General features: G+C 40.9%; 1 protein-coding gene across 3 annotated transcripts; it reads left to right on the top strand.

Moving 5' to 3' along the window:
* Positions 1-3,741: 3,741 nt before the first annotated feature.
* On the top strand, positions 3,742-20,182 carry DNTTIP2 (deoxynucleotidyltransferase terminal interacting protein 2). Of its 3 annotated transcripts, none has more exons than XM_080658378.1 (7): positions 3,742-3,900; positions 4,926-6,526; positions 8,193-8,331; positions 11,672-11,767; positions 13,474-13,638; positions 15,143-15,252; positions 18,215-20,182. In XM_080658378.1, exons 1-7 carry the CDS (start codon positions 3,829-3,831, stop codon positions 18,306-18,308), a joined length of 2,277 nt encoding a protein of 758 aa, XP_080514504.1. In that variant the 5' UTR covers positions 3,742-3,828; the 3' UTR covers positions 18,309-20,182. The 3 variants fall into 3 exon arrangements, 2 of the variants coding, with proteins under 2 accessions (XP_080514504.1, XP_080514505.1); XM_080658379.1 differs by lacking the exon at positions 3,742-3,900 and adding an exon at positions 4,116-4,482; XR_013960052.1 differs by lacking the exons at positions 11,672-11,767; positions 13,474-13,638; positions 15,143-15,252; positions 18,215-20,182 and adding an exon at positions 10,149-10,245 and having other exon boundaries at positions 8,193-10,004.
* Positions 20,183-27,060: the final 6,878 nt, after the last annotated feature.

Below are 27,060 nucleotides of genomic sequence, written 5' to 3'. Positions count from 1 at the left end.
AGGTGATTGTGGGGCCTGGCTCTGCCACTGGGGCCTGCGTCTTCCAATTGGCCTGTATTTGCTGTAAGGGCCCAAAGAGGAGAAGGGGAACAAGTTTTTCAATGCAATGGATTTGACCAACAGACAAAGGCAAGTGCCTGGCTGTGTCTAATGTACACACAGAGACACCAGCCTGGCCAAAGGGAGCTCAGGCCTGTTTGCTGAGCCTTCTGGTCATTTCTGTTTCCTTGCTGAGGCCATCCTCCCTGGGAATCCTGGGGCCTATGCTCAGCTCCAGCTCAGTGGGTCTTCTGCAGGTTCCTCCCCCCAGCCAGCCCCACCCCCGATTGGCCCCCCTGCATCCTGATCAGGGGGTGGGGCCAGCCAGCCAACCTCCCACAGCCCCTCCCTCTGGCTGGCCCGGCCTCATTGGTCCCCATTGGACATCCCTCAAGGGGTCCCAGATTGGAGAGGATGCAGGCTTGGCTGAGGGACACCCCCAAACATCGTGCACAAATTTAATGCACCGGGCCTCTAGTTTTCTATATAAGAACATTCATCTGCTCAAGAATGGGAAAAATTTAGGTTGGTTCTTGTGGGGAATATGGTGAGGAGCAAAAAGAAGGAATTTTGGTTGAGCCAAGTAGCAGTGAGACTATGTAAGCAGAAAAACAAAAGAGGAAATAGGCTAGATTGAAGAGAAGGTAGAGGAAGGAAAGTGAACATATTGAAGGTCAATGCAGCAGAAGATAACAGCATCAATCATAGTAATAGCATTGAACACTTACTATATCTGATTGGGGCTGGCTGGCTGGACCCTACCTGTGCACGAATTCATGCACCAGGCCTCTAGTAAGCTATAAATTACTTTTAGTTAAAGTTTTAATTTCAGACCATCCTTTGTGGTTACTTTAGGACTTTGAGTTTGCAAGACTGCCATGAAGGCCTTCCGTGAGCTTGTCAGGTTAGTGTGTGGCCCCTATTTTCATCCACACTAATGTTAAAGTTTTTGTAGAGATTAAATGAGTTATCACATGTAAAGCAATTAATACTCAGGATATAGTAAGTGCTGAATGCTATTACTATGATTGATGCTGTTATCTTCTGCTGCTTTGACCTTCAATATGTTCAGTTTCCTTCCTCTACCTTCTCTTCAATCTAGCCTATTTCCTCTTTCATTTTTCTGCTTACATAGTCTCACTGCTACTTGGCTCAACCAAAATTCCTTCTTTTTTCTCCTCACCATATTCCCCACAAGAACCAACCTAAATTTTTCCCATTCTTGAGCAGATGAATGTTCTTATATAGAAAACTAGAGGCCCGGTGCATGAAATTTGTGCACGGTGGGGGGGTGTCCCTCAGCCAAGCCTGCACCCTCTCCAATCTGGGACCCCTTGAGGGATGTCCAACTACCCAACAGAATCGGGCCTAAATGGGCAGTCGGACATCCCTCTCACAATCCAGGATTGCTGGCTCCCAACCTCTCGCCTGCCTGCCTGCCTGATTGCCCCTAACTGCTTCTGCCTGCCAGCCTGATCACCCCCTAACCATTCCCCTGCCAGCCTGATTGACACCTAACTGCTCCCCTGCCAGCCCAATTGCCCCCAACTACCCTCCCCTGCTGGCCCAGTCACCCCTAACTGCCCTCCCTTGCCAGCCTGGTCACCCCTAACTGCCCTCCCTGCAGGCCTGATCACCCCTAACTGCCCTCCCCTGCGTGCCTGGTCACCCCTAATTACCCTCCCCTGCAGGCCTGATCACCCCTAACTGCCCTCCCCTGCAGGCTTGATCGCCCACAACTGCCCTCCCCTGCTGGCCTTCTTTAACCACATGGGGTGGCCATCTCGTGTGTTGGAATGATGGTCAATTTGTATATTACCTCTTTATTATATAGGATTGGAGTTACTGTTCCAAAATCCTCTTCTCTTTCCTTCTCTCCACTTTAATTTCCCTGCATTCACATTCTCTTCTCTGCTTCAAATATCAGTTCTTCCCTCCTGCATCAAAGGAGTATTCTTCTGTGGCTACACCCTCCATCTCTCTTTTTTTATTCCATTCTTCATTTGGGATTAGGCTTGTCAGCAAATAGCAGAAAATCACCAAATAACAGTGGCTTAAAAAAAGACAAGTGTTTTTCTCAGGTGAAACAGATCTAGAAGTAGTCTGTTTAAGACTGATATGGCAGCTCCACCAGTTGTCTGGGACCCATGCTTTTTTCTTTCTCACACCTCTGCCATCACTAAAGTGGCACAAACTTGCTGCTTGCAAACCAGATAGCACATGCTACTTTTCAGGGTGTAAAATGAAGTTAAAGAAGGCAAGGGAAGACCTCACCGGTTTGGCTCAGTGGATAGAGCATCATCCCACAGACTGAAGGGTCCCGGGTTCCATTCCGGTCAAAGGCAGGTACCTTGGTTGCAGGTTCTCCTGCCCTGGTTAGGGTGCATGCAGGAGGCAACCAGTTGATGTGTTTTTGTGTTTCTCTCACATTGATGTTTCTGTCTCTCCCTCTCCCTTCCACTCTTTCTAAAAATCAATGGACTCAAGTGAGGATTAACCAAAAGAAGAAGAGGGAGGAGGAGTGGGGAAGGAGGAGGAGGAGGAGGGGAGGGAGAGAGGGAGGGGGAGGGAGAAGGGGAGGGGAAGGAAAAGGAGGGGAGGGAGAGATGGAGGAGGGAGAGGGGGAAGGGGAGGGGAAGGAGGAGGAGAGGGAAGGAGAGGTGGGGGAGGGGGACAAGGGGGAGGGGGAGAAGGGGGAGAAGGGGGAGGGGGAGAAGGGGGAGGGGGAGAAGAGGGGGGGAGAAGAGGGAGGGAGAAGGGGAGGGGAAGGAGGAGGAGGGAAAAGAGGAGGAGGGGAGGGAGAGAAGGGGAGGGGGAGGGGGGAGCGGGAGAGGGAGAAGGAGGCAAGGGAAGCCATCCTCTCTTTTAAGATGTCCCTTAAGAACTACACAACACTCAATTTATATGTAATTGGCCAAAATTTAGCCACATCTGGCTGCAAGGGAAACAATGAAAGGAGCTATTTAGCTGAGTGGCAGTGTGCCCACTGAAAAATATGTTTTGTAAGAGTGGAAAAAGGTTTTCTGTTATAAAAGAAGTAGAAAAGAATACATCTAGTGAGGCACTCATCCTTTCTCACTTCCAACAATATCCATCTACTTCTTCAATCCCTTTCATTCCCCTCAAACTTTCTAGCTCTCCACCCTTCATCCTAAAAGAAATCCAAAAGCTTCTCTTGATTCAGGTCTTTCTCTTCCCTTCACTGCAAGACATTTTTTATCACTCTCCTTACAATTTCTTTAACATTTCTTCTTTTCTGCTTATTCCCAATCCCTAGTCACCATCTCACATTTAGGTTATATACCTTCCTAATTAGTCTGAGTTCCTGGGAAAGTTAACAAACATCTTTACCCCAACCAATTCTTTAAATTTAAATTTTATTTTATTTATATTTAACTTCACATATAGTACAAGAATGATTTTTTTAAGTATACGTACTGCAAACGTCTCTTTCGGCCACACCCACAGGCTACACTAAAACCTTTAGGATTTGCCGAATGGATGGAGAAGGGGAAACGGGGACGAAGGCCTCTGTCACTGCGAGTGTTACCGGCCCCACAACGTGCTCTCCCTGCAAAAGGATGGTACGCCCGGAGAAAACGCTAAACCCCGTGTCCTTGGGAATCTCAGGGAATCCCCGGGACCGCCGGAACTCGGCAGGCGGGCGGAGGTAGGGAAGAGGTTCTCGCGAAATCCGCAATTATCGCGGGAACCGTGAGCGAGACCCTTCTCTGACGCACTTCCGTGGCTCCGGAACCGAGATAGGCCAGGTGGCTGCCAGCCGGTGAGATGGTGGTCACCAGGTCGGCGCGGCCTCAGGCCGACATCCAAGCTACGTCTCCTGAAAGCTCCAGGCAGAAGGTAGGAAATAGCGAGGCTCCCTCACTTCTGCTCGCCGCTTCGCCTAGTGGCGCCCAGGGAGGGGGCGGGGGACGGCGCCAGGGTCCCGCGCAGTGTGTGTTGCGGGGCGGGGGGGCGGGCGGGGGGCCGGCGCCCCTGATGCTGGAGCATCAGGTCAAGCCTGCGGCGCGGGGCTGCGTACCGGCCGTCGCTGCGTACCGGCCGTCGCTGCGTACCGGCCGTCGCTGCGCTTGTCACTTCCTTTGCTGTCTTTAAGGCGGTCCTTAGTGTGGAACCGAGAGGTTAGTTAACTTGCTTTGGGTAGTTCAGCTCCAGTGCAGATGAACAGCTCAGACCTTTTAACTTTACTATTAACACCGTACTAAGGATTTATTTTGGCCACCAAGCGTGAGCTAATTTAGCGGGTTTGGAGTGAAGGGCACTTTTTCTCATGGGGAGGCTGGCGGTGATCCCACAGCACCTCCTTTTGGCGTGGGGAGGTCTACCGTGATGCCGCCTCGTGGCTCTCGGTGGCGCTAGTTGTTGCTACCTCTGATTCTGTGATGAAGGAAAACGAACGTTAATTCTCTTACGTATGTAAAGGTAAGGGCAGCGACCAGTTCTATTGGTGTGTGTTCCTAAACATATCTTTGCTCAGAGATAATAGTCTCCTTATTCCCTCCTCCCCATATGTTTCGGAATATAGGTCCATCTAGAATATTTGACATTTTTTAGCTGTAGAAATATTTTCTGTTGTTGTTGTTATTATTTTGCTCTCTAAAGCAGACTCAAGGACTTGGGTGAGGCGAGTGAAGCAGGGCCCTGCAAATGCAGGGACAGATACAGTATATAAGTTTTTTTAAATAATGGATGGTGGTGTTGGGTTTTGTGTTCATCTAGTTTACTGAGGTTTTTTTTTTAGTGCTTCTAGTTTACTTAGTTTTTTTAGTGCTGTCTTAAAATTTGCTCCTGAGGGTAGTGCCTCACTCACCTTGCCCATGTCCTAGCCCTACCTAAATTAACAGTGTGTGTTCTCTGGCTTACAGAATTCTGCTGAAGGAATTCAGTCGAATCCAAAAGGCAGGAAGGAATCTCCATCTGATGACTCAAGTACTGCTGAATCACAGAGCAATAGGAAACAAAGTCCAATCCCTAAAACTCCTAAAACTGGAAAGAGGAAGAGCAGAACTAGAGCCTCATTATCAGAAATGAACAAACCAGCTACTGATGGAGAGACCTCTGAAGCAGAGTCAAATTGTTGTTCTGTATCTGAGCCCCAGAATTCCATTTTAAGAATAACTAGGAGAAGGCAAATCTTAGTTGCATGCACCCCAGTGTCCAGTGTTAGGAAAAGGCTGAAAACAACTTCAGTAAGTGAGTCTCATACTGAAGAAGAAGTCTCTGAAGCAGAATCCCATGTTTCAGGTATTTCTAGAATTGTGCCTTCTACGAGAACCAGAAGTAAGGCTAAATCCCTAACAGATCCAAGCCAAGAATTACATTCAGAAGCTATTTCTGATGCTGAATCATCATGCTCAGAAATGTCTACATTTTCTGGAATTGCTACTAGAACAACAAGGAGTATGCAGAGGAAATTACAGGCACAAACAGAGGAGAAAGATACTAAAAGTATACCAGGAAATGAAAAGCAAATGATAAATACATCTATGAATTCAGATACTAAACAAACTTCTTGTTTGCAAGCAAGAACTCCTTCTCAGATAAATAAGCCAAATTTCTCTAATGAAATCTATAATGACATTGATAATGATTCCTTCCATGGAAAGTCAGGAAAAAAACCAACAGTGCAAAAATGCCAACATTTTAATATAAAAAAGGAAAAACAGGCCAATGTTGCACCTCTCAAGGAAATAACAAAGCAGAATTGTAAGAGTTTAGATGAAGAAGCTGAAGGAATGATAGATAAGGGGAAAGAAATTAATGAGAAAAATTCTGAGTTGAAGAGTTTTCCTGAACTTGAGGATGCGGGCCTTCAGCAGTTAATTTCTCAAAGGCATTCAACCCCCCAAAATAACAAAACTACATCAAAGCCCTCAAGTCTAAACTCTGAGGCTATAATGAAATCATTAGCTCAAACATTTGCAGTTGTGGAAATAGACAGATGGACTGAAGAGAGAAAGAGCACCATAAAAAGAAGTGACTTCACATCTAGTGATGGTGGTGGTAGTGATGAAGAAGAGTGCACAATTATAGCTGATAGTGAAGACATGAATGAAGAAAGAGATGTAGATTTTGAGTGTGATACCAAACTGTACAAGTCTGAGCTCAACACATCTCAGGATGATTCTGTTTTATTACTTCTCAGCAGTGATGAAAGCCAGCAGTCTGAAAACAGTGAAAATGAAGAGGATACTATGTGTTTTGTTGAAAATAGTGTTCAAAGGGGCTCATTACATGGAGACTCAGAAAATAAGTTATGTGACAATGCATTGTTTGTAATTGACACAACTCCTGGATTAAGTGCTGATAAAAATTTTTACTTGGATGAGGAAGACAAGGCAAGTGAGGTTGCCTTTGAGGAAGAAAAAGAGGAGGATGAAAAAAGTGAAGAACCATCAGACCAAGATGAAAATGAAGATGAGTTTAGTGATGAAGATGACTTACTAAGTGGCACAACGTCTAAACTGTAAGTCTTGCCTTTATTTTAAAAATTAAGTTTTTGATACATATTTCAAGTGGCTAATTTACCATAAAAATATAAAATATTAAAAAGCCAGGGAATTGAGAAAATTATTGCCTCGAGTTCTATATGGAAGAGCTCTTTTATCCAGAATTTCCTTCATCTCTCTGGATGCCTATGTTAGTCATATTTTTCCCAACAGTGATAGCTAAAAGTGCTTCTTTTGGTGATATGTTAAAAATCATTTGTTAGTATTTTCCTGCATGATTGTTAATAGTAATATAAAAGGGAAGAATAAGAATTTGTTTTTTACTATATGTTGATTGTAGAGAAGTTGAAAAATAAAGAAAAGCCATCTGTCACCCACTGAAAGGCATTAATGTTTAGTGCTACTTCTTTAGTTTCTTTTTCTCTGCTTTAAATTTGTTTTTCCCAAGCATAGGCCCTGGTAGCAGTGTATCCACAAAATACAGGCATCCTTATAAGGAACTACATATTAATGGATGCCTAGTGAAATCAGTCTGAGGATAGGCTTAGGCATTTTTATTTTTTAAAAGCCACAGTCCTCCATAGTAGTATAATTATAATGTACATTCAGGGTTGAGAATTTAAAGACACTGCAATAGAATGATTTCACTTTCCAGTAAAGGTTGATTATCAAAACTTTTAGCTGCTCTGTTTATATGAATAATTAGGAAAGAAAGTGACTAAGTCCAAGTATACTTGCTTATAAAAAGGACTTTTCAGTAATATAAAGTAGAAATTCTCATTACGTTAATATAGCAGGACCCCAGACCAACAGCAGAAGAGTCTAATTTGTTAGGTCTGGGGAAAGACATATTTTTTTAAAAGTTCCTGTGGGAAATATGGATGCTCATCTGTTTAAAACTTACTTGGTTTAGCGGCACTACCAAATCCTTTGGTTACCCAGAATATTCTAAGTTTGGATAACTTGGAAATTCAGAGTAGAAGAACCTATCTTTCTCATTGGTTTTATTTTTAATTTTTATCAGAGTTACTATCTTCCTGTATTATCTCATTGGTTTTAGAGATGAAAGTATGTACGTTTATTAACTCACTACCTACATATGAAGTTGAGCCAAATTGCCAGTGGCAACTCATCTTCTTTTCTGTAATTCTTTTCTTTATAAAAAGAAATCTATTGGTATATGGCAGTGGTCGGCAAACTGCGGCTCGCGAGCCACATGCGGCTCTTTGGCCCCTTGAGTGTGGCTCTTCCACAAAATACCATAGCCTGGGTGAGTCTATTTGGAAGAAGTGGCGTTAGAAGAAGTTTAAGTTTAAAAAATTTGGCTCTCAAAAGAAATTTCAATCATTGTACTGTTGATATTTGGCTCTCTTGACTAATGAGTTTGCTGACCACTGGTATATGGCATTAATCCTCTTAAAGAAAATCTGGGGAATAAATTTGCATGTGCTCCCAAAAAACTTTTTTGTTTAATTCATTATTCATCCCAGAATTTTTTTCTTAATGTCTTTTACTAGATTATGTATTTGTTCAGATTTTCAAAACTTCATTGTAAAGATAAGGATTTGTTTTGGTCGTTAACAGTAAAGGGGGAGAGAAGGGAGAAAAAGTGATTTTGAAATAGTCTAATTGTTTCCATTTTGATTTAATTATTTGATCTTTAAGTGATCGTTTCTCTTTCAGTCTGAAGTTGACAAGCAGCAGCATAGACCCTGGTCTGAGTATCAAGCAATTGGGTGGTTTGTATATAAATTTTAATGCAGACAAACTACAATCAAACAAGAAAACCCTAACACAGATCAAGGAGAAAAAGAAAAATGAGGTCAGTTACATAGAACTAGCCAATTACTTGTAGAAATGATTAGTCCTTGATAAGAGACCAATTTTCCTACAGTGAAATCACATCAAGCCTGCTGTGCTCCTTTTTTCCTTCTTTCCAGAACAATCGTTACTCTTTTTTATGAAGTCCTAGCTGCAAAGGATGACTCTCTTGCACCCATCAGTTATGGGAGTTATATTTTCTTCTCTTTTCTTGCTATACTTTTAGTTCTTAACTGTTCTGGACTGTGATGAGAATCTGAAGGCTGTGAGTGCCTGCCTCCCTCACCAGAAAAAGACTTAAAATTGTACATTTAATTGCAGAAGAAAATCATAGAGTAGCTTTAGCTGTCCCCTTGCACAGCTTCACATTTATTTTTCTAGCCTTGCTGCCTCTTCAGGTCTTCAAGACTTTAAATCCAGGTGTCTGTTGTCTGTTCTTTCATATGTGCTCAGGCACTTGACCTCATTAATGGCCCTACTTCTCTATTCCCTGCCTGAACCAGCTCCTCTTGTATTCTCTATCATGGTTAATGATGCCAAAATCTTTCCATTTTGCAATCAAAAAGCCTAGGCTACAAGGCTTACATACTTTCTATTCTATTCCCTCCTTTCACCCCACTTCACTGGCTCATGCAGGCCTTTAGACTACTGCAATAGCCTTCTTACTCATTGTTCTTCAAGCTATTCTCCATTCTTTTCCTAGATTTCCTAAAAACATAAATCTGAGCATGATATTCTGTTTGTCTTTCAGTGGTTCCTCAGAGCTTTTAAGGTGCCTTTATTCCTCCAACTCTATTCACTTGCTGCGTTCTTGCTATCAGAGACTTCTATAGTTACCTAAAGATACCTTGATCTTTCCCAGGCTAATGTAGAGATAGATCACTGTCTTTGAGAAACATTCTTTGACCCTAGTGCTTCCCCTAACCTCCTTTGTGCTTCTGCAACACCCAGTATCTATTGAATCCATTATTAATCGTTATTTTATTGTTAATTTAATCGTTATATAGTTGTTATTTTATTGTCTTTTATCTTTATATTCCTAAAACAGGATTTCTCAACTTCACAATATTTGCATTTTGGACTGGATAATTGTTTGTTGTGGGAGAGTGTCTGCGCATTATAAGATGTTTAGCAGCAGACTTGGCCTCTACCCACTAGATGCGAATAGCATACACACTCCACACCATGTACACACACATTCACAAACACCAAAAATGTCTTCAGATACTGCCAATTGCTCCCAATGGAGAACCACTGTCTTAAACCCTAGTATGGTGCTTGAAACACAACAAGTTCTTAATAATTTGTTAAATGGCTTGCTCTCTTTTCTGAGTGATAGGAAAGTCTAGACTGCTATTGTACTACTCAGAAACTTCTAAGCCTAAACCTGAATTGGGGATGTCTGGATTAATAATTGATAATGTCAAATGTCATTGACCAAATTAATATATGCTGTATTCCTATGAACTAATTTGAGGACAAAGGAATAGTCTTTTTTAGTTCTTGCACTGGGAGAAATTACTAATTACCCTGAGGCTTCTTTTAGTCACATAAATGGTATTTATTACAATATTTAATCATCCTAGGCAAAAGGACAAAAAATGCAGAAGTAATTTAGGAAAGATTAACAGATTTGACTGACTACACAAAATTTTTTAAAACTTAACATGTTAAGCACCATGTCAGTCACCGGTGACTGACACTGTTCTTTTGGTCCAGACCTCGTCAGTAACTGATGCAGCCAGCATATTGGAGAAATTGAATATCGTGGGCTAAAGGGAAATAAGACAAAACAGGCTTGGTGCTTAACATGTTAAGCAATTAAAAACACCTTAAAGACAAGTAACGGACCACATTAATATCACTAAGATACAAAATACATTTCTACAAATTAGTAAGAACCCAACCCTAATTTAAAATGAAAAAAAAAAAAAAAAAAGCAACAAAACAAAAACAAAAAACTACAGGCATTCTCACCGAAGAGGACTTGATGTGTAAAGATCAACAGCAAATGAAAATAGCCAAGAGACACCACTGACAACATGCAAGAAGATAATATACCCAGTGTTGGTGGCAATATAAAGATAAGGGCCCTGATTAACTGTTGGTAGGAGTTTATACTATTTGAATGCAAGGCAATTTAGCATTACCTGTAAAATTTTTAAATAACACATTTTGGAATTTGTTTTACAGAAGTAATCACAAGTGTGCAGAGGTGGTGTTTATAATGATTAATGGAAAAATGTTTAATAGAAACTGTTAAAACTAAATGTCAGAAGGAAACCTGTGGTGTATAACAGCTATTAAGAAAATTGTTGACCTGTGTATTCATTGACATTGAAAGATAATCTGAGATACACTGAGTTGCAAAAAGTAGATTTGTCTAGATAGGATGATCTCATTAGTATAACATAAAAAGTATATGTTGTTGAACGAAAATCTGTATCATGTACTTAATAGTCTAGCCTGTCTCCTCAGATTACAAGCTGTTTTACCAACATCTAAAGAACTTAACTAAAAACCAGGCAGGTTTTCTTCAGGGATTCAAGAGCCATTGTGGCATTGTTCCCATTATCTTTATTTTCCAGTTGTTTGGTGCAGGTGGCTGGTTGCACACCAATAAATACAAGTGGACACAATATAAATCCAATGTGTGCAAATTCAGATTAGTAAAAGAAAGTTGAACTGATCAATTTCATAGATTTCCTAAAATAATCCTTCAGTTTGCTTTCTAAAACATTTTTATCTATAACAATAAAAGCATATTGCTAATTAAATGGACGTCCTTCCGGATGACCTTCCGGACGAAGCTGGGGCTGCAAGGGAAGCCCAGGTCCCCGGTGCCTGCTGGCAGCCTGCGGGAAGCCCGGGTCCTGGGTGCCAGAGGGAAGCCAGTGCTGGCAGCCGGGGAAAGGAAGGCCTACTCTTGCATGAATTTTGTGCATTGGGTCTCTAGTTGTAATATAATACACAAATTTAAAGACAGGTACAACTTTGCATGAAGAAGGTTAATATAGCCCGGCTAATTTGTGGTCCAGTGGTTGAGCATTGACCTGTGCACCAGGAGGTCACCAGTTCAGTTTCCTGGGCAAGGCCTATGCTTATGTTGCACGCTCTATCCCCAATGGGGGGCATGCAGGAGGCAGCTGATGTTGATGTTTCTCTCTGATGTTCGTATCCCTCTCCCTTCCTCTCTCTCCAAAATCAATAACATTTTTTTTAAAAGGTGAATATATTTGGAGTAGTCTTCAGTCTGAGAGATGTTTCCGTAATAAGGCAAAAAATGATGAAAAAGTTATATGACATTTTGTAATTTTAGAACAAATTTAATATTTTCACAGATTATGCAGAAAGCCATCATTACTCCTGATTTTGAAAAAAACTACTGTGTCCCACCATATCGTGAATCAAAACATCAACTTCAAAAACAACGCAGAGTAAGTACAGTGACTCATTATTTAGAATGTTTAAGTTCAGCTCATATATGACATGGTTATACAACTAAAATATTTTTTTTGAAGGAAATTGTTACTGATACCTAAGGGCTTATAAAATGTGGTTCCATAATACATGTTTTATGGATTTTCACAAAGTGAAAGTGCACTGAATGGTGCACATAGATACAACTTTTTTCCTTAAAAACAATGACAATTGCATGCAAGATCACTGTCTATTCCTCTAGGCTTATAGGTACCATTCACTAAAGGCCAAGAACTGTTTGTTGCAGGCTGTTGTAGGGAACTTAATGTAGCCAGCTAAAAATCTGGTCTATTTAATCTACCAAATGAACTGGTTTTTTTATTAAGATATAGGGTGGTTGTGGGGGGGTTTGCTTCCATCTGACATTTCAACTGATAAGCCTAAAGAAGTTATCAAGAGAGTTTGGCCGAAACCGGTTTGGCTCAGTGGATAGAGCGTCGGCCTGCGGACTGAAGGGTCCCAGGTTCGATTCCGGTCAAGGGCACGTACCTTGGTTGCGGGCACATCCCCAGTAGGAGGTGTGCAGGAGGCAGCTGGTCGATGTTTCTCTCTCATCGATGTTTCTAACTATCCCTCTCTCTTCCTCTCTGTAAAAAAATCTATAAAATATATTTTAAAAAAAAAAAGAGAGAGTTTGGAGGAAATTTAAGGACGGTGCTCCAATAATGTCTCTAATATGAAACACCTAGGCACATGGTAGATACTTGATAATATTGGTTGTATGAATGCAACAAAAAATTAAGCAAATCACTTGCTAGGAGTTTTTAAAAGAATAATTTTTTAATATTTTTTTAAAATTGATTTTAGAGAGAGATATATATCAATCAGTTGCCTCCCATATGCACACTGACGGGGACTAAACCTAAAATCTCGGTATGTGCCCTGACCAGGTATTGAATTGGCAACCTTTCGGTGCATGCGATGAGATGCTTAACCAACTTAGCCACACTGACCAGGGCTAATTTATTATTTTTATTTTTTTTTAAGTATAGTTTTATTGATTTCAGAGAGGAAGGAAGAGGGAGAGAGACATAGAAACATCAATGATGAGAGAGAATCATTGATTGGCTGCCTCCTGCACACCCCCCCACTGGGGATCAAGCTCGAAACCCTGGCATGTGCCCTGACCGGGAATTGGAACTGTGACCTCCTGGTTCATAGTTCGACTCTCAACCACTGAGCCACACTGTCCAGGTTATTTTTATTTTTTAAGAAGTAATACAAATTTCTGGACTGTTGGAGTGAGTAACTTTGAGATACCTGAGTGGCTAAAGAAAAGTGTTAATGTTTACATATAAGCTTCAGAAGCAAAAATGTTTTTATACATTATCTCTTGTGTAGGCTATTTTAGACAATAGAAATTAAAGCTGTGGGTTATTCTCCTAGTAAGTCAGCAATTCTTACTAAAATACAAAATTAAATTTAAAGGAGCCCTCATGTATGAAATTGGTAATGCTTTACCTAATTTACTAGAGAGATCACTTTTTGTGGTTTCATTCCTTTTATACAAGATAAATTTGGAGACTAATACATTCTGTAAAGTAACACCTTATTTGTTTTAATTAATGAAATTTTCTGTGTGTACAATTTTGGGGAAATAAGGTACAGTTTATACACTTTATTAAAGTTAGAATGTTGTTTATTTTTGAAATCTGAATTTCAGAAAGAACGACAAAAAACAGCAGGTGATGGCTGGTTTGGTATGAAAGCTCCAGAATTAACAGATGAACTAAAAAATGATCTCAAAGCACTGAAGATGAGAGCTGGCATGGACCCAAAAAGGTTTTATAAGAAAAACGACAGGGATGGCTTCCCTAAGTACTTCCAGGTATGAAGCAAACAGAATAGTGGTGGTGACATTTTGTGGATTTTACCTTGGAAAGCATTATAGTGTGATCTTTCTGTTTACTCTTAAGATAGATGAATATTTGCAATGCACATCTGCTCAGGCCGTATAATGGTCAGAACCCAATTCATACAGCCACCAGCTTGTAATGGCTTTCCATAGAGACAGTGTTGCAGATGGTAACTAGGTTCCTAGGTCAGCTCTCTAAAAGTTAAGGAACCTATAAGGTGGGTGTTCCATCTATGAATCCTACTAGCTTATGAGCAAGAATTCATACAGAATGGAGGGGGAAGGAGGGAATCATTTGTACCAACTCTTCTTTTCAAGGTAGAGGGATATCCCCAAGCAACTAGAAAATAAGTTAAAAATTGGTTTTCAAAGTATTTTCAGATGAAAGTCCAGTGGAGTCATGGAGTCATCCTCTGGAGCTCTCAAGTTCATTTTGTTCTTGACTACCTTTCATGTCATTCATCTGGATTATTAATTAGAATAGTCTGCCCTCCCTTCTAGGACATCCTCCATATTGCAGCCTGTTATTCTAAAAAAGGGGCAATCTGTTCAGTGATAGCACAAATATCACTTAATGATAACTTCAGTGATTCTTTGTGACCTTGATAGGGCCTTTCACAATCTGCACCCAAACCAGTTCACCAGCCCTCACTTTGTCACATAGCCCTCTTACGTGTGAACACACTCAACTATTCAGTCTTCTCGGAATATGCACAGACTGCTGTTGGCATTTGACTTTGCGTGTGCTTGGCTCTGCCATGTTTGCTGGTGAAATTTTACCCATATAAATCCAAGCTAAAATGTCATCCTTTGTGAAACCTTTCTCTCTCTTAGACACAATTGGTCACTCAGTTTTTAGAGCATTGTAATCTTTTGTTCAGCATAATACTGTGTTATGCTTTAATTTTGTAGTTACCGATCTGTGGATCTTCCTTCTAAGACTGGGCTACTCACTGCCAGGGACCATAAGATCTTTATCTTTGCTTCCCTATATCTAGGACAGTGCCTGGCACATAGTAGACACTCGGTAAAATTTACTTGTTTGAATCTATGAACTAATGAAGAATGGTCAATAAGAAGGTTCTAAGCTGGCAGCATTTATAATAATCTAGGAGATGAAATAGGTGTGAAGTAGAATTTATGTGTCAATTTCATTAAATTGGGAAGCTAAAACGAGTTTATATTATCTGTCTCACTTTTTTCCTCTAATTACACTGTTCATCAAGAATTTACTGTCTAGCACTAAATTATATAAGGAATTTTGGGTTTATTATAAACTAATGAAGAAATGTCATTAGGCAGATTGAATAGGTGATTTATTTTTGCTCTTAAAAATGGGAAAAATTAACTTTAATGTTGGTGTAATGTATGCTTATGTTTTTCACTTCTATAAATACACTTTGTAAGAGCTACTCTGAAATAGGAAGGCAACATTGCATTCAGGTGTCATATGACTTATTTTATCAATTGCTCATAGATTGGCACCATTGTTGACAATCCAGCTGACTTCTACCATTCACGAATTCCCAAGAAGCAAAGGAAGAAAACTATTGTGGAAGAACTGCTGGCCGATTCTGAGTTTAGAAGGTAAAGGAATTTATGTTTCACTTTATAATATGTATGCTTTCCTTTAGAATGTGCGTAAACTTAAAATTTCAGATATTTTTAAATGCTTTATGTTAGCATGCTTTCTCAACAGCAGCACTACTTACATTTTGGATGGGATAATTCTTTATTAGGAGGGACTTTCTTAGTGCATTGTAGGATGTTTAACAGCCTCCTTGGCCTCTTCCCACTATATGCCAGTATCAATACTCCATTCATAACAATAAAAATGTCTTCAGACATTTCCAAATGTCCCCTGCAGAGCATAAGCATTCCCAGTTTAGAACTACTGCTTCTAAAGAGAGATGAAAATATTTGACTGGCTAGAGATGAATGAACCTGCAAAGAAGACTAGGAAAGAATAGCCAGGGGGATATTAAGAAAACCAGGAGGACACAATGACATAGAAGTCAAGGAAAGAGAATGTTTTAAGCAGGTATAAGCCAGAGGGAGTGATTAACAGAAATGCTGCTGAGTGATAAGAACTAAAAAAACTTCCTTTGGATTTAGTTACAGTAACTTTGGCAGGGGCTTTAGGGGAGTGATGGGGAAGAAAACAACTGGAGAGTGAGTTGAAAATGAAGAAATGGCATGGTTTTTGTGGCTTAATGGTTGAGTGTCGAACAGGAGGTCACTGTTCGATTTTGGGTCAGGGTACATGACCAGATTTTAGGCTCGATCCCCAGTAAGTGGCATGCAGGAGGCAGCCGATCAGTGATTCTCTCTCATCATTGATGTTTCTATCTCTCTCTCCCTCTCCCTTTCTCTCTGAAATAAATAAAAAAAAAATATTTTTTAAAATAAAAAAGACATTTAAGAAGTCTCAACAATTTAAAAAAAGAAAATGAAGAAATGGACATAACTCTCTGAAGTTCTGTTGTGAAGAGGAAGAGAGAGGCAGGGCTAGTAGATGTGACTTAAGAGGATTTTTAAAGATGGGAATAATTTGAATATGTTTAAAGCTCCTTGAAGCAGCTACTTATCTATACTAATAAAAAGGGTAATATGCTAATTAAACCGGGTCGACTGGGACATCTTCCAGTCTTCTGGTCCTCCTTCCAGACAAAGCCACGGTGGCAGGGGGCCGAGGCAGAGGCACTTAGAGGCGATCAGGCCTGCAGAGGAGCAGTTAGGAGCGATCAGGCCGGCAGGCAGAGGGGTTAGGGGTGATCAGGCAGGCAGGCAGGTGAGTGGTTAGGAGCCAGTGGTCCCGGATTGCGAGAGGGATGTCCAACCGCCATCCCCTGAGGGGTCCCAAATTGGAGAAGGTGCAGGCCGGGCTGAGGGACTACCCCCCCGCCCCTCCATGCACGAATTTTGTGCATCGGGCCTCTAGTATATTATAGGAGATTTAAAAGCATACCTCTGCCAAAGTCCCAGATTGGTTTAATAGCAAAAGTGAAAATATTTATCAAGGGTTCTAAAAATAATATAGATTGTGGGTATGGAAAATGTGCTTTTCTTTGTTATGTGGTTTTTGGTTTTGTTTCATTTTTTTTTTTTTCAAATTATTTTTATTGATTTTAGAGATAGAGAGAGGAGGGTAGGGAGAGAGAGAAAGAGTGAAACATCAATTTGTTGTTCCACTTACTATTCATTCATTGGTTGATTCCTGTATGTGCCCTGACCAGGGATCGAACCCAAAACCTTGGCCTGTTGTAATGATGCTTTAACCAGCTGAGCTCCCTGGTCAGGGCTAGCTTTGTTTCATTTTTAATCTAACCTTAGATTTGTTAGAAAGTCTGTATAAATTGTGTTTTGGGGATTGAATGGGCTGTAAAGTTGTAAAGGCTTAAATAGTGTCTGTTTTAGAGAGAATTTTAGCTAATCCTTGGCTTTAGTAATGTGATAACATTTATTTAACACAGTGAATGTGCTTTAGAACAAAGGAATTTTGTATGTTTAGAGAATTTTTTAACTTCGTAATTAACTGTGGACTGACAGCTTCTAGCTACCACAGCATTATTTTTCTGCAATAAATTGTGCTTCTGTGTTGCCAAAGCCCAATGGGGAAATATAGTCTATAGTAGCAATTCTCTGGTCTGAGGATGCCTTTACACTCTGAAGAATTATTGGAGACCCAGAGAACTTGTGTTCTGTGGGTTACATTTATCAATATTTACCATAATGGAAATTAGAATTTAGAAACTTTAAGAATATTTATCAATTCATTTTAAAATAATAAACCCATTACACATTAACATTTTCATGAACAAAACAAAAATAATTAAATTTAAACTCTTTAATGTCTGGCTTAAAGACAGTTGGAGCCTCATACCTGCTTCTGTGTCAGTCTGTTGTGATATAACACATTGTGTGTGTAGCCTCAGGAAAACTTCCTTGTACACATGTGGTAAGCAACAATGTCTTAGTATACTTGTAAAATAGTGTTTTACTTAATGGACTCCTGGAAGGGTCTCATTCCCAGACCATATTTTGAAAACCATTGGTCTTTGGTATATTTCTTAAGGTTCTAAGAAGTATGTTGTGTGTTTACTGGTAAGTGCAAACTTTCTGTTTTACTTAGTCCTTTATTTACATTTTTATCCCACAAAAATATTTAAAGCATTTGATATTAGCTGGATGTAGTGCCTGAGTTTCTAGTGACTGAAAATTTTCAAAAGCTTCCCTCTATAGTTGTCATTTTTTCTCACTAGACTATAGGCTCCATGAGGGCAGGGAGTTTGACTGTCTGGTTCACTCCTCTGTCCCCAACTCCTAGTATGGCTCCTTACACATGGTGGAACTTAGTACAAATATAATGAATAGATGGTAAAAATGCACACACAGGAACTTAGTACAAATGTGATGAATAGATGGTAAAAATGCACACACAAAAAATTTGAGATTTAAAAGTGGGTTCCACCTCCCCAAAATGTTACATTACCTTCTAAAGTCTGATTTGTCATACTTTAGAACTTAAAAGTTTGGTTTTTATTTTTAGATATAACCGAAGGAAGTACTCAGAGATCATGGCTGAAAAAACAGCAAATGCAGCAGGAAAGAAGTTCCGAAAGAAGAAGAAATTTCGCAATTAAGATTCGCCAAGCAAGCCACAGTATTTTACCTCTCCCCTTTATTTATTTACTAAAGATGTCTTTCGAAACTAACACCATCACAAAAAATTAACATAGACTGGCCCTACTTATTTATAGGGATTTTTCTGTTTGGAAAAGGTGATTTGAGTGATATTCGATCATGTGCCCCTTGGAGTAAAAGTTGATGCATCTACAAAAATCCCACCCATGCTTAGACCCATAGAGGGGGAAAAAGGAAAAGAACTTTAACAAATTTAATGGACATTTTGTAAAGTTTTCAATGCTTGGTTATTAAAGAAAATTGAATTAAAAGAGATTTAGAAAGTATAACTTTTGTTGACATATTCAAAAAACTTTATGATCAAAGATATATGTAACCATATTGTAATTAACAGTATTTTAATTAAAGATGTAGGGGGTGGGGTGTGTGTAAGGGAAAGATAGTAGACAGGAAATGCTCTTTTGTTAGCTGTAAATTTAGGTCCAAAAAATACAGAGATCTGGACTGAGATACACAGATCTACTTGTGGCCAGTATAAAAATCATAGTTGAAACTAAAGGAATGATACAAAAGGACTTAAAAAATAATGAAGACTACCTAGAAAGATTGGGTTAAAGCTGATGAAAAGAGGACTTTCAAAATACCTTAAGATCTTGAACGATTTCTAAAATAGCCTCTCTTGTTTCAAAATGTTTTTAAGACAACTTACTTAAAAAATGCATACAACACAGCTATTTTTTTAAGTGAAGAAATTAGAGAAAGGAAATTGAAGATGGAAGAAATTAGATGAAGCCAGGGTGAAAGTTAATAAAACAATTCTGTGACACATATGGTAAAGGTGGGCTGTGAACTTTCTAACATCTAACACAAAAATCAGTTCGGTGTCAGTGTTCTGCCATAAGATAAAAACAACTACTCTAAAGAAACATTCCTATTATTAAGACCTGAGAAAACGTCCTTGGGTCCTTCCCATAACAACAATGTGAGATGAGAGGCAATACTTGGCTATCTAGACCATAAATGGCAGAGTTTTAAGAAAATGAAAAGGGGTAGGGGGCAGGGAGGCTGTATAGAAAAGTTCAATAGAACCTTGAGTAAAGTTTGGGGATAAATTCATGGGATCCTACTCTTAGAAATAGCAAGTTAGAAGAAAACGTGCTCATATGAAAAAAATTTTAATACTATTGCAATTCAGTCTCAAGCAATGGCAACTATTCAGAATAACTACCTATAACATTTTCAGTTAGTGTTAAAACAAAAAAGACTTTCTAGGTAATCAATTCCTTAAGCATCTAATTAAAGTGTAAAATTCATCTCATTGTTACACAATTTAAAAGTAAAGAAATATTTCGTATTTTAAAAATAAAGAAGGAATGCTTCCACTTACTAATAGTTTCCATGAAGCAGGGTCAATAGCATGACCTGTAATTAAATGTCATAGCAGATCAGTGTTTTATCAAAGAAAATACCTCAAAATGAAATGTGAAATTAGGTATGGGGAGTTTCTGAAATGGAAAAGGTTATTAATACTAAATACCACCTGTAAGACAAAAACTGTTTTAGCCTCAGGTAATGGGTGGTTCATAGTGCATGTTCGTTCCATTTACCACTGCATTACAAATTACCCCAAAAATCAGTGACTCAAAATAACCATTGTTTTCATTGTATCTCGTGATTTGATGGGGCACGGCTTGGTGCTTTTACATGCTATTGAATTGGTAGTATTCAGCTGACAGCTAAGCAAATCTGGAAGGTTTGAAACGCTTCCCCAACATGTCTGGCACCTTGTAATGTTCTCTTAAAAGTAGAATGATAATTGAAATTTTTCTTAGTTTAAACAGTATAACATAAAAATTGCTATAAAACCAAAACAAAACCCACAAATGTTGTGTGTCACTGAAGGTTCTAGCATGGTTAAATGGCCTCAGCATGTAGTATTTAGGATGTTCTACTTCCCACGTACCTCCTTCATAGTCGCTCTCTAAGGTAAGGAAAGTTACCAGATTGTAGTGAATAAGGTTGCTGTATTAAGAGGTTACCATGTGTAGTCACCCTTGCCCTATTAGGGAGAAGCCTGTCACCCTCTTCCAAACAAGCGGAAATAGAACTTGTGGCATTCCTGAGCCAGACTTTTTCTATTAAAGGTAAGGGATGATGGATTATTTATGGCTTACTTGAGAAGTCCTGCAGTCAGGGTGCTCTCCTAGCACCCTGAGTGGTACTTCCACTTTGGCAGTTCTTCCTTATGGTTACAACCTACTTAGAAGATTTGCAAAGCAGGGACTGGTAGGACTCAGGCACCAAATTTCTGACCTCAAACCCCATGCAACATTCTGAAATTTTGACGTCTTATTCATTAAGGAAAGAGAAAATGAGTTAGTAGAAGAATAAGTCATAGCTTACCTCTGGAATGTGAAGCTTTATCACAACTTTCACTACAGTCTTCAATAGTGGTACTGGAAAAAACTGGACAGATAAATGTAAAAGAGAAATTGGACCACCTTCTTAGACCATATATGAAAATAAAATGGGTTAAAGACTTAAATGTAAGACCTGAAATAAAACTTCTAGAAGAAAACAGGCAAACTCTGACATCAGTCTTAGAAATACCTTTTTCGATATGTCTCCTTTGGCAAGGGCAACAACAAAAATAAAAACTATATCAAATTTTAAAAGTTTTTGTACAACAAAGGAAACAACAACAAAAAGACAACCTACTGAATAGGAGAAAATATTTGCAAATGGTATCCCTGATAAGGGGTTAATACCCAAAATATATAGGGAACTCATACAGCTTAACACTCAAAAACCATCCAATTAAAAATGGCAGAGGACCTGAGGAGACATTTCTCCAAACAGAACATACAGATGACCAATAGACAAAAAATGAAGCTCAAAATCACTGATCAAGGAAATGCAAATCACAATGAGATACCACCTCATACCCATCAGAAAATCAGTAAGTGCTGGTAAGGATGTGGAGAAAAGGGAACCCTTTTGTTGGGATTGTAAATTGGTGCAGCCTCCATGGAAAACAGTATGGAGATTCCTCAAAAAAAATTAAAGATAGAGCTGCCATGTGATAGCAATTACATTTCTGGGTATGTAGCCAAAGAAAAAAAAGCAGGATCTCAAAAAGATGTATGCACCCCTATGTTCACTGCAGTATTACTTACAATAGCCAAGATACAGGAGCAACCTTGGTGCCCATTGATAGGTGATAAATGGATAAAGAAGATGTGACTTTATACACACACACACACACACACACACACAATGTAATATTATCCTACTAGAGGCCCGGTGCATGAATTCATACACAGGTGGGGACCCTATGCCTGGCCGACAATTGGGGCCAATCGGGGCCGTCTTGCGCATCCCTGTGGTAGGTTGGCCAACTGGGGAGGGACTGCGGGAGGGCTCCAGGGCATGTCCAGCCCTGTCTTGCCCAGTCCTGATTGGCCAGACCCCAGCAGCAAGCTAACCTACCGGTCAGAGTGTCTGCCCCTGGTGGTCAGTGCATGTCATAGTGAGTGGTTGAGCGACCTTAGCATATCATTAGCATATTACGCTTTGATTGGCTGAACGGTCGACTGGATGACCAGACACTTAGCATATTAGGCTTTTATTATATAAGATATAATAAAAGCCTAATATGCAAATTGTCCCTGTGGGTGGGAGTTCAACCGACCAGGAATTGGACATGTGCTGACCACCAGGGGGCGGCGTGGCACTTGTAGCAGGCAGCAGTGGAGGTGCTGCTGGCCCCGATGGACCCCGATGAGAGTGGGACCACGGTGGGATGGTGGAGCAGGTGAGTGGACGGTGCCAGGCCAAGGTGGGTGCAAGCGGGGCCCTGGTCACCCCACAGATAAGCCCTAATCGCTGGCCAGGCCTAGGACCCCTACCCATGCATGAATTTCATGCACTGGGCCTCTAGTTCAGCAATAAAAGGAATGAAATCTTGCCATTTGCAAGAACATGGTTGGACCTAGAGGGTATGATGCTAAGTGAAATGAAAGAACAGCCTGGCCACCATGGCTCAGTAGTTGAGTCTTGACCTATGAACTGGGGTGGGGGTGGGGGGGTCACAGTTTGATTCCTGGTCAGGGCATATGCCCAGGTTGTGGGCTCGGTCTCCAGTGTGGGGCAGCAAGAGGCGGCTGATCGGTGATTCTCATTATTGATGTTTCTATCTCTCCCTCTCTTCCTCTCTGAAATTAATAAAAATATATTAAAAAACAAAGCAAAACAGAAACAGACCCATAGATACAGAGAGCAAGCTGATGGTTACCAAAGGGCAGGGGGGTAGCAGAATGGGGGAGGGCCCTTGGAATTTATCTGTAACATCTGCCCTTCCAGCCAAATCTGTTACTTCTCCCTACTTCAGCTATTGACAGAAGGTCATCTCAGCTGCCTTGATCTGGAGGGTAGCAGATGTCCAAGTGAAATAAAAGGTGGTTAAACTGGCCCAGTGCCTTTCCTTGTCCTTCATTTGAACACAACTTTAGCCCTTGTTGCATATTTTACCTGACTATAGTCCTTTAGGGTTGACTTTTATTTTTTTAGTGAAATAATTATCCTGATTTAGTCTGAGGCATTGGAATCATGATGACCCTGCAGTTCCTCAAGCTCAATCTCATCAATTTCAATTACCTTCATTTCCACTGCACCTCAGCTAATCACTATCATGGCCTTCGACTCATTACTTAAAACTTCAGTGGTCAGGATTCTGAACTCTTGACGATCTCAATCCACTTTCCTGTTAGACTTCCCTCTTTTCCTTCCAACCCAACCTTGGCTGCACTTGTAATTACCTAATGTGATTTCAAAAATACTGGTGCCTGGGCCCCAAGCCCAAATATTGTGAACTCATGATCTCAAGCATTCCAGACACTTATTCTTGCAATCCTCCACCCCCATCAGGATACATTTTCCTCCCAACCAATTTGGACCCAATTACTTAGACATTTCAAAAATTATTTCTATATCCCATTCATCTTATTCTCTAGGTTTTTTGTTTGTTTCTTTGTTTCATTTACTCCCAGCCAGGGAACTATTATTTATCTGTCCAGATTACTGAGATTTGGGAAAGTACAATGAAGCTATTGACTTTCAGCTGAGCGTTCACTGCTACTCCACATTTATTTTCAATTTGGGTTACCTCCCACCAAATTCATTCATTTGTTCGTTCATTCATTCATCATTCTGCAAGTCAGCTAGTAACCACAAAATTGAGTCCTATGCATTACTTAAGTACCAGGGTACACCAGTGAAGAAGACATAGCCCCTACACCCAAGGAGCTCAGGAGATAAACAGCATGCTTGCATTCTCCCAGAGGTCTCCCAACACCCACTCCTACCCTCAAGCAGATTACCCTGTCTCCTACTTCACTCAACCAGCCAAGGCCATCCGGTTAGGCTGCCTTAACTCCACCTGTTAGAGAAACAATTTCTATATGCATCCCATCTGCTATAGTCAATGGTTTCCCCCCCACCTCTGTCTTTATCTCTTCTGACCAGGAAATGTTTGACACCACTGACATTTCCCCCACCCCCTTTTTTTAATATGTTTTATTGATTTTTTTACAGAGAGGAAGGGAGAGGGATAGAGAGAAACATCGATGAGAGAGAAACATCGATCAGCTGCCTCCTGCACACTCCCCACAGGGGATGTGCCCGCAACCAAGGTACATGCCCTTGACCGGAATCGAACCTGGGACCCTTCAGTCCGTAGGCCGACTCTCTATCCACTGAGCCAAACCGGTTAGGGCACATTTTCCCCTTTTTAAAAAAACTTTTTATTGATTTCAGAGAGGAAGGGAGAGACAAAAACATCAATGACGAGAGAGAATCATTGATTGGCTGCCTCCTGCCCCCCCCCCCCCGCCCCCAACCCCAACCACCACACTGGGGATCTAGCTCACATCTCAGGTATATGCCCTGACTGGGAATCGAACCATGACCTCCTGGTTCATAGGTGGACGTTCAACCCCTGAGCCATGCCGGCCAGGCCGACCTTTCCCTTCTTGAAGCTCTAGCTTCTTTTGGCTTCTGCAGGAAAATAAGCTTTTCTTCACTGGCTTTCTTACTCGGCCCACCACTTGTTGGTTTCCCATAATGCCTGACCTCTTATTTCTTATATTGTGTGACTTGAATATTTTGTCCTCCCTCTCTTTCAGCTTCTGCTCTCACCTTTCTTCAGAAGACTCAAAAATCTCCATCCTATATCTCTACAGTCTTGCTCCAGATGCACATTATTCCAATAACTGTGATATGCCCAGCCAGGTATCATGAAGTCATCTCATATCCAGAACCAGAAACATCATCTTTCTGAGATGATTAAATAAACACTTAGCACTCACTATGCCTGGCACATAACAGGTACTCAAAGGAAAGCTACTATTTCTCTGTTCGCTATCATCCCCCCATTGGGGAAGTCTTCCTAAAACAGTTTTAATGCCTTCCTGCATTAGACCTTCTATGGGCCACCTTTGCTTAACAAAACATGCGGAAAAACCTACATTCAAGATCTGACATTCAACACCCTCTATAAAATGATGCCACCACAGGTTTATATTCACCACTCCTCTGTCCATGCACCAAACTCCATTTGTGCTGACCATTTGCCTGTTTTTCTCTGCTTTACTCTGGGTTGCCGGAAGCTACATTTCTCAAATTTTCTTACCAACTACCTTTGAGGTAAGAAAATGCCCTAAGACTGGAGAGCGGAAGGGGAGAAGTCAGGGTATTTATCTCCCTCTCTGCCCTGAGTTGGGTTGTGGCTCTGCCATTTCCCAGATCCCACCAGGCAGCCTCCCTGCTATTGGCCCAGGCTTCTGGGTTCTGGTAACACCATCTCCTCCCATTCTCTCTCTAGCACTAGGCGTGATAGAGGTTTCCTACTGTTGCCATCTCTGGGTACATACACTTTCAGCATTTCTACCACCTGTCTAACAATCCCTTATATTAAATTCTCTAGAGTGATGTGTATTTCTGCCTGGACCTGACTAATACATTTCAGCCAAACCAAACGTTGATATTGAATGCTTGCAGGCAGTCAACATATACCGAGTTCTATGCATGCCAGCTACTGTGCTAGATACAGTGAGTTTTCATCATTTATGTCTTTGTTCATATGGTTAACTCCCCTAATATCTTTTTCTTACCTCCATCCCACCTAACAAAATACTACTGACCTTTCAGGCCTATTCAGAAACCAATATTTTGAGCATCTACTCTGTGCTTGGTGCTGGGGGTGCCCATGGAAGGAATAGGGTCATTCCAGGCATCACAGAGCTGATAGTCTACATTTATTCATGAAATCCTTTTTCATATTTTCTCCACTGATGTGTATACTCTTGAATTTCCCATTTTACTGTGCTTATTTTTATTTTATTTGTATTTAATCACTTAGCAAATACAACTTATTTTTATGTAACTGTTCCATATACATGTACATATGGAACATATATATTACATACATATATAAAAATTTAGGTAAACCTATGAGGTAGGTGTTATCCTCATTTTATAACTGAAGAAACGGGCACAGAGAGGTTAAGTAACCTGCCGAAGGTTACAGAGCAAGTAAGTATAACTCTTTTGTCACATTTCTATTTTATTTTGGCTTTGCACTTTACCTATCTGCATACCTGCTTCAGTATCACCAGCAAAAACTGCTGAACTTTTTTCTTTCTTTTACTGTTATAGAATACACTAGAGGCCCAGTGCACAAAATTTGTGCACGGGTGTGTGTGTCCCTCAGCCCAGCCTGCACCCTCTCCAATCTGGGACCCCTCGAGGGATGTCCGACTGTCCGTTTAGGCCCGATCCTTCTAGGAGGATCGGGCCTAAACGGACAGTCGGACCTCCCTCTCACAATCCAGGACTGCTGGCTCCCAACTGCTTGCCTGCCTGCCTTCCTGATTGCCCCTAACTGCTTCTGCCTGCCAGCCTGATCACCCCCTAACCACTCCCCTGCCAGCCTGATATGTCCTCCCCTGCAGGCCTGGTCACCCTTAACTGCCCTCCCCTGCAGGCCTGGTCACCCCTAACTGCCCTCCCCTGCAGGCCTGGTACCCCCCAACTGCCCTTCCCTGCAGGCCCAGTCGCCCCCAACATCCCTCCTCTGCTGGCCTGGTCACCCCTAACTGTCTTCCCTTGCAGGCTTGATTGCCCCCAACTGCCCTCCTTTGCAGGCCTAGTCCCTCCCAACTGCCTTCCCCTGCTGGCCATCTTGTGGTGGCCATCTTGTGTCCACATGGGGGCAGGATCTTTGACCACCTGGGGGCAGCCATCTTGTGTGTTGGAGTGACGGTCAATTTGCATATTACTCTTTTATTAGATAGGATGATTTATAGCTGGAAATACAGCCACCTGGGGGTGAGGGAAGCTATGATTCCCACCTTTTCATGGGATTTGAGTGAAAGTGTATATGCAACTTATGGAAAGTGTCCTTCAAAGAAAGGTGAGTTTAGAGAGGAGCTGTGTGCTGACGTGATGGTAGAGGCAGAAGCAATCATCTTGGAACAAGAGCGGGGAGTTGTATTTTGAGGAAGAAACAATGAGGAGAAACCTGGTTCTCTTATGATCAAATCGCTATCATTCCCTGGAAACCTCTATCTTGCCAAATCCACTGTTATTTCGAGTTTCCTGTCACTCATAGCCAAATCCAATCCTAATTAATTAATGGAATCACCAATCCATGGCTCTCTGTCCCTCAGTAGGATAACTCTAAGAAAATGCGAT

Source organism: Plecotus auritus (genome assembly GCF_963455305.1).
Source record: "Plecotus auritus genome assembly, chromosome: 2".
Classification (NCBI taxonomy): Eukaryota; Metazoa; Chordata; class Mammalia; order Chiroptera; family Vespertilionidae; genus Plecotus; species Plecotus auritus.
This window is presented reverse-complemented; position numbering and strand designations above follow the sequence as displayed.

What these genes read in the sequence shown, in the direction of transcription:
- DNTTIP2 (XM_080658378.1), top strand. Translation starts at nt 3,829, where the DNA reads ATGGTGGTCACCAGGTCGGCGCGGCCTCAGGCCGACATCCAAGCTACG. An exon ending in AGGAGAAAAAGAAAAATGAG is followed by an intron (nt 8,332 to 11,671) that starts GTCAGTTACATA and finishes ATATTTTCACAG; the next exon opens with ATTATGCAGAAAGCCATCAT. An exon ending in AACTTCAAAAACAACGCAGA is followed by an intron (nt 11,768 to 13,473) that starts GTAAGTACAGTG and finishes TCTGAATTTCAG; the next exon opens with AAAGAACGACAAAAAACAGC.